The 7590-nt window shown below is 49.0% G+C and overlaps 1 protein-coding gene across 1 annotated transcript; it reads right to left on the minus strand.

The window, feature by feature from the left end:
- Positions 1 to 556: 556 nt before the first annotated feature.
- Positions 557 to 1495, minus strand: LOC102448671 (olfactory receptor 51G2-like). Its single transcript, XM_014578293.3, has one exon. The coding sequence runs from the start codon at positions 1493 to 1495 to the stop codon at positions 557 to 559; it is 939 nt and encodes a 312-aa protein (XP_014433779.3).
- Between the last annotated feature and the right edge of the window lie 6095 nt (positions 1496 to 7590).

The raw sequence follows: 7590 nt of genomic DNA on the forward strand, positions 1-7590 counted from the left end.
TGTCCTGGGTTTAATCCTTTTCAGTCAATTCAGTCAACTGAACGCTGGGATCTCCAAAACAGACCATCCGTTAATATACGCAAACTCATCTATAGATAAACATTCAGCTCCATCCGAGGACTGGATCTGTCGGGAGGAATCAGCTCTGCTAGTTATTCATCGCTGGGGGTAAAATGCACACAGGAAGTTTCTCATGCCCCCCCTACATATTTTGCTTCCCACCCAGAAAGTCAAGACTAGTCAAGCCACAGACTCAGTCTGCTGTGGAGAGCACTAGACTCTACACCGTCCCTGGTTTGTACATCCTTGGGGGTCAAATATGGAGAGTCTTTCTCCTCACAGTGCCCTCTGGGAAGCACTTACAGTGGCCTGACTCTCACTTCTAGTCAGGAGAGGGGTCAGAGTCTCCGTTAAAAGGGGAGTAGTAGGAGTGAGATGGGGCAGATGGAAGAGTTTGAGGTGAAAGGGACCCAGGAGAGGACAGATAGCATGGCCATCGCTTGTGATTTTCATCTCTTGTATCACCACCCCTGGAAATGGGTGATGCACTGACCCTTCATTTGACAAAGGCCCTGACTATCCTCGCACGAAGGTGTTTGCTTTTCACACTGTACACAATTGGATTTATCAAGGGTGGGACCAGAAGGTAGACATAGCCCAGGAGACTCTGAGGCAAGTGTGATGAGCTATTCCCGAATCTGTGGATCACAGCCAGGCCGATGTCTGGTATGTAGAAGAGCAGGACAGCACAGAGGTGGGAGACACAGGTGTTCAGGGCCCGGAGGCTCTCCGTGTGGGACGCGATGCTCAACACGGTCTTGAGGATCATCACATAAGAGATGAAGATGAGCAGCGAGTCCAGCCCCAATGTGATGAGAGTAGTAAACAAGCCATAGATGTTGTTGACTCTGATATCTGAACAAGCCATCTTCATGACATCCTGGTGTATGCAGTAGGAGTGGGAGAGGACACCGGTTCGACAGTATCGGAACCGTTTCAGGAGAAAGGGAAGAGGGAATATTACGGCCAGCCCTCTTAGCACAAACACCAGCAACATCTTGACTATTCTCGGCAGGGTTAAGATGGACGTGTATCTCAGTGGATTACAGATAGCAATGAAGCGGTCAAAGGCCATCAACAACAGCACAGAAGACTCAATTTTTGCAAGAAAGTGGATGAAGAACAGCTGGGCAAAACAGGTATCAATAGTAATTTCTCTAGCATTAAAGAAGAATATGCCCAGTATTGTCGGCATGGTGGCTAATGATATGCCAAGGTCTGTGATGGCCAATATGGAAAGGAAAATGTACATGGGCTCATGGAGACTTGAATCAGTTTTTATAATGAACAGAATGACTGAATTTCCAACTATTGAAATAACATATATAAAGCAGAAGGGGATGGAGATCCAGGGGTGGATGTCTTCATGGCCAGGTATCCCAGTGAGGAGGAACACGGTAGATTGGAATGTGGTGTCATTGGCAGCTGACATCATGTATTCAACAGGTCCAAGTAATTCTGAATTTTCCTTCCTAACAGGAAAAGAACCCCAGATGACTAGATGATATACAGCGAGACATCTTTCTACTTTCAATGCAGTTCTACAATCTCCCAGGAGCTATTGGAAAATTAGGAGAAAAAAACCCTTTAATTTTGGATTTATCCCACTGATGACAGGCACTGCCAGACTGGGTCATAGAATTTTGGAGCTGGAAGAGACCTCAGGAGGTGGTCGAGTACAACCCCCTACCCACGGCTGGACCAATCCCAAATAAATCATCTCAGCCAGAGCTTTGTCAAGCTGAGACTTAAAAACCTTTAGGGATGGAGATTCCACCCCCTCCCTAGTGAACCATCCCAGTGCTTCGCCACCCTCCTAGCAAAAACGTTTTTCCTAATATCCAACCCAGAACTCTCCCACTGTAACTTGAAACCATTGTTCCTCGTTCTGCCATCCCTCACCACTGATAACAGCCTCTCTCCATCCTCTTTGGTACCTCCCTTCAGGAAGTTGAAGGCCGCTATCAAATCCCCCCTCACTCTTCTCTTCTGCAGTCTAAACAAACGCATATCCCTCAGCCTCTCCTCATAGGTCATGCGCTCCAGCCCCCTAATCATTTTGATTGCCCTCCACTGGACCCTCTCCAATGGGGCCCCAGAACTGGACACAATGCTCTAGATGTGACCTCACCTAATGCACCCTAATATGCCATTCTCCTTCTTTGCTACAAGGGCAAACTATTGACTCATATCCAGGTTCTCATGCACTGTAATCCCTAGGTCCTTTTCTGCAGAACTGCTACTTAGCCATTTGGTCCCCAGCCTGTAACAATGCTTGGGATCAGACCTGTTGTCCATCCAACTCAGTGTCCAGTGATCAGCATGAGATGCTGCAGAGAAAGGTGGCAGAAGCCCTGTGACAGCAAACGGGAAACACTTCTCCTGACACCAACTAGTTAGACTCAGTTTGTGGTATAAATTGGGAAGGTCTGGAGCCCTTCTAAGATTATTTTTTAAATTCTCACTAATGTGATTGAAATATGTGGTTACTAATACGAATATACACTCCCTCTCTGAGCTTTTGGACCCATTAATATCTTGTGGGTAGGAGTTCCACAGCCTACTTGAGGACAGTGTGATTTTACCATTCTGACCTTTATACAGAAACCCTTTCTGGTCCACCACTTCTGATTTTGCCCCACTGTATCAGGGAATGCATGTCAACAAAGCACAGGTGCGTAGGGAAAACAGTCATTGTTTTTATCTGTCTTGCAATGACCCTGTTTAAAATCATGCTTAATTCAATAACAGTGACGTCAATTGCCTCACTCTAGGGCTGTGTCCCTTTCCGTAAAAGAGATGCAAATTAGACACATCGCAATTGCAAATGAAGCGGGGATTTAAATCCCCTCCACTTCATTTGCATAAACATGGCTGCCGCTTTTTTCCGGCTCGGAGCTTTGCCGGAAAAAAGCGCCAGTCTAGACGGGGATCTTTTGGAAAATAAAGCCTTTTCCGAAAGATCCCTTATTCCTTTTTTTAACATTCGAGCCAGAGACTAAAACACATTTCCTGAGTAGATTTCATAGAATCATAAAATACTAGGACTGGAAGGGATCTCGAGAGGTCATCGATTCCAGTCCTCTGCCCTCATGGCAGGACCAAATACTGTCTAGACCATCCCTGATAGACATTTATCTAACCTGCTCTTAAATATCTCCAGAGATGGAGATTCCACAACCTCCCTGGGCAATTTATTCCAGTGTTTGACCACCCTGACAGTTAGGAACTTTTTCCTAATGTCCAACCTAAACCTCCAGGAGCAAATAAGTGTAAGTCGATTTGGGAACTCGTCATCTATAGTCTGTGGGGTCTCCTCTCACTCAGAGCCTAGAGAAATTGAGCCCCGACCACACTGCATGTTGACAAATCCTGACCTGTTCAGAAATCGTGAAGCTATTTGAGCAGCCCACTGTGGAGCATAGAGAGAGGTAGGGGAGGGTTCCCAAACTTGCTAGCGCTGCCTGCCCTGCAGCCCCATCACTGAGTCACCCCGACAGCCCAGCTGAGTCCTCTGCTGCTGCACAGAACAGCTGCCAATGCAAACAGCCTGCAGCCTTCACCCTGCACTTAGCATGTTACAGACAGAGAAACCTGCCCACGTACCCAGTTCCTGCTAGAAGGGAGCCGCTGGCACCAGAGGTCTTGACTTGAAAGCACAAGAAGTCATCAGAGAGGTTGCAGGAGCAGCAGGCAGTGTGTGTTCAGCTAGGGAGTCAACTGCCTTTATGCAGCATGTTTGTACCTTCCCTTGGGGCCACTTGGCCATCAAGGAGTCTCAGCTGCTTGGCTTCATGTGCACCAGCTTTAACCCCGTCACAGCCAACGGCAAATGGCAGGAGGCCAAATCCCAGGGGACGGAGGATGATGCTAAACAACAGGCCTGCAGCACCAGCCCTGGTGCGGGCTCTGTTCCTAGAATCTGGGCTTCTCCACACTGTTCCTACAGGTCTGATTAAGCCCATGGCTACTGTGTGGGCAGCCAATTGTCATGGCAGCAATAACAGCTGTGATCTTGCTGAAATTATCCTGCATTATCAAACCAGGCATCCAGAAAGTAAAAGGAGGTTCCACAGGGCTACGTACACGGAAATTTCATTTGGGTCGTTCCACGTCCCTTCCCTTGTCATTGGAAACTGGAAATGGGGAAAGCGGTGGGTTCCCCGGCTTGGCGCTGGCTGAGGCGCTGGGGCTGACTGCAGCCTGTCTCTCTCTGGAGCAGTGAGCTTGGCTAGATATTCGTGGCTCTGGGTAAAGTGGGCACAGGTGGACAACCTTCCCCCCAGCCTCCTGAAAAGAAAGCGGGTTAGTAGTCAAAAGCATGAAGCACTGGAGAAAAAGGTTTGAAAATGACAGGTGGCTGTCAAAGATCTACACTCATCTATCTCATACATCACAAGACCCCCCCATTTTTGCCTGCCGACTCTGCAATCTAGCTTCTAGGGCTGTGTCTAGACTACATGCCTCTGTCATCAGAGGCATGTAGATTAGACACATAGGCAAAGTCAAATGAAGCCGCGATTTAAATGATCGCGGCTTCATTTAAGTTTACATGGCTGCCGCGCTGAGCCGACAAACAGCTGATCAGCTGTTTGTCTGCTCAGTGCGCTAGTCTGGACGCTCCCCTGCTGACATCAAAGCCCTTTGTCGGCAGCCCCGTTATTCCTCGTGGGATGAGGTTTACCGGGGCTGCCGAGAAAGGGCTTTGATGTTGACAGGGGAGCGTCCAGAACAACAAATCTACATGGCTCCGTCAACGGAGTCATGTAGTTTAGACGTACCCTAGGTGACTCTGCCGTCTGGGACCCTGTCACTCTGCCCTTTATGGGGTCTCAATTATTCAGTCTTCTCCAAAGAACCATCTCTGCTACATTCTTGCCCATCTTCTGCTTTGACTCAAGAGTCCCCGCTCCCCACCTTCTTTCTATGGTCTGCACTGGTTTGGGCCTGCAGTACCCCCTCCTCCTCCTTCCCTGAGGGCCATTCACCACTGCCCCTGCTCATCCTCTTCTCCTGAAGCTCTGCTTCTCTGATCAGACCTAAGCTTCGCCTTGGTCAGAGCTGCCCGGGACTCACAGAGTCACCAGCTTGCCTGGGTTGAACTTCCTGGGGGACAGGGTGTTTGCTTCTCTCATGGCCTCCAGCCTCCTGCCCAAGGCAGGTGGTGGATCTGGGCTTCCTCACAGTGGTTCTTGCTCTCTCTGGCAGCTTTTATCCCTGCCTGGCTCTGGCTTCTGGCCTGGGCAGAGTACGGAGTTCCAGCTAGTGAGTAGGAGCGGGGCAGAGAGAACACAATGGGAAACAGAAGGTGTGGGACAGGTCACAGTTTTAGAATATGTCCCGTGTTTGCCTTTTGAATGGGGCTCACTCGGAAACCAAGGGGCTGGCTGGGATAGGAGCGAGCCGTGACTCTGTGGGGGAGATGATGGCCATTTCCACCCCTTCGCATGACTGGGGCAGCACAAACCAAGGCGAGGGCAGGAGGGAAACTGGGCCTGAGTCTCCTGCCAGGACTCCTGCGTGTCAGAGCCTCCCTCCCTGACCCAGCTCTGCTTTGCCTCAGTGGGGAATGGGCTCCGCAAGTGTGTGGTGTGACGAGCCATCAGTGGGGCAGGGGGTTGGACTATGGGTGTGTCTAACCTACACCCTTCTGTCGGCAGAGGGATGCAAATTAGATATATCGGAAGTGCAAATGAAGCAGGGATTTAAATATCCCGCCCTTCATTTGCATAATGGCGTCCACCGCTTTTTTTCGAAACGGGGATTTTCGGAAAAAACTGGCAATTTAGAAGGGGTATTTTTGACAGAAATGCCCCGTTTTGAAAGATCCTGGCGTGCAGTGGCATTTTTCGAAACGGGACATTTCAGTCGAAAATGCCCCTTCTAAACTGCAAGCCCCTTCTAAACCAAGCCCCTTCCCGAAAAGCCCCGTTTCGGAAAAAAAAAGCAGCGGCTGCCATTATGCAAATGAAGGGTGGGATATTCAAATCCCTGCTTCATTTGCACTTCCTATACGTCAAATTTACATCCCTCTGCTGACAGAGGGGTGTTGTTTAGATGTAGCCTTTGTGAGTGGCTACTCCTAGATCCCCAGCATTAATCATGTCTCTGACATCATTCCCCATTATTCGGCTTTGGTGAGGCCACATCTGGAGTATTGTGTCCAGTTCTGGGCCCCCCACTACAAAAAGGATTGGAGAGGGTCCAGCAGAGGGCAACCAAAATGATTAGGGGGCTGGAGCATATGACTTATGAGGAGAGGCTGAGGGACTTGGGTCTGTTTAGTTTGCAGAAGAGAAGAGTTAGGGGGGATTTGATAGCAGCCTTCAACTTCCTGAAGGGAGGTTCCAAGGAGGATGGAGAGAGGCTGTTCTCAGTAGTGACAGATGGCAGAACAAGGAGCAATGGTCTCAAGTTGTGGTGGGAGAGGTCCAGGTTGGCTATTAGGAAAAACTATTTCAATAGGAGGGTAGTGAAGCACTGGAATGGGTTACCTAGGGAAGTAGTGGAGTCTCCATCCCTAGAGGTGTTTAAGTCTCGGCTTGACAAAGCCCTGGCCGGGTTGATTTAGAAGGGATTGGTCCTGCCTAGAGCAGGGGGCTGGACTTGATGACCTTCTGGTGTCTCTTCCATTTCTATGATTCTATGATAAGGGGATAGTTTGATGAGATAACATGATCTTGGTAACTAATTGACCATTCATTATCAGTGGGAAATAGGTCAATGGAGGGATTATAGGAGTTACCATAGAGAACTTTCCGGGTGTCTGGCTGGTGAGTCTTGCCCACATGCTCAGGGTTTAGCTGATCGCTATATTTGGGGTTGGGAAGGAATTTTCTTCCAGGGTAGATTGGCAGAGGCCCTGGAGGTTTTTCGCCTTCCTCTGTAGCATGGGGCACAGATCACAGCTGGAGGATCTCTGCATCTTGGGGTCTTCAAAGTATTTGAAGGCATCAATATCTGAGATATAGGTGAGAGGATTATTCTAGGAGGGGTGGGTGAGATTTTGTGGCCTGCACTGTGCACAGGGTCAGACTAGATGATCATAATTGTCCCTTCTGACCTTAAAATCTATGAGTCTATGAGAATCATGCAGCCACAGGCACCTCTTTGAGGACCTCAGTGAGGGGTGAGTGACCATGCCCATTGTCCATAGCTGGGCCAGGTCTCATGGATCATTCAGCATCAAGAGCCCTCATGAGAACATAAGAGCGGTCACATTGGGTCAGACCAAAGAGCCGTCTGGCCCAGTGTCCTGTCTTCTGACAGTGGCCAATGCCAGGTGCCCCAGAGGAGTGAACAGAATAGGTACTCATCAAGTAATCCCTCCCGTGTCACCCATTCCCAGCCTCTGATAAACAAAGACTAGGGATATCTTCCCATTCTGGCTAATACGTATGGATGGACTTAACCTCCAGGAATGTATCTAGTTCTTCCTTGAAACCTTTTAAATTACTGTTTTTCACAGCATCCGCTGGCAAGTAGTTCCACAGGTTGACTATGCTCTGTGTGAAGAAATACTTCCTTTTC

This window comes from Pelodiscus sinensis, chromosome 1 (assembly GCF_052426305.1).
Source record: "Pelodiscus sinensis isolate ZL-2025 chromosome 1, ASM5242630v1, whole genome shotgun sequence".
NCBI lineage: Eukaryota > Metazoa > Chordata > Testudines > Trionychidae > Pelodiscus > Pelodiscus sinensis.

Coding starts and splice junctions, on each gene's coding strand:
- LOC102448671 (XM_014578293.3), bottom strand. CDS start 1,495: ATGATGTCAGCTGCCAATGACACCACATTCCAATCTACCGTGTTCCTC.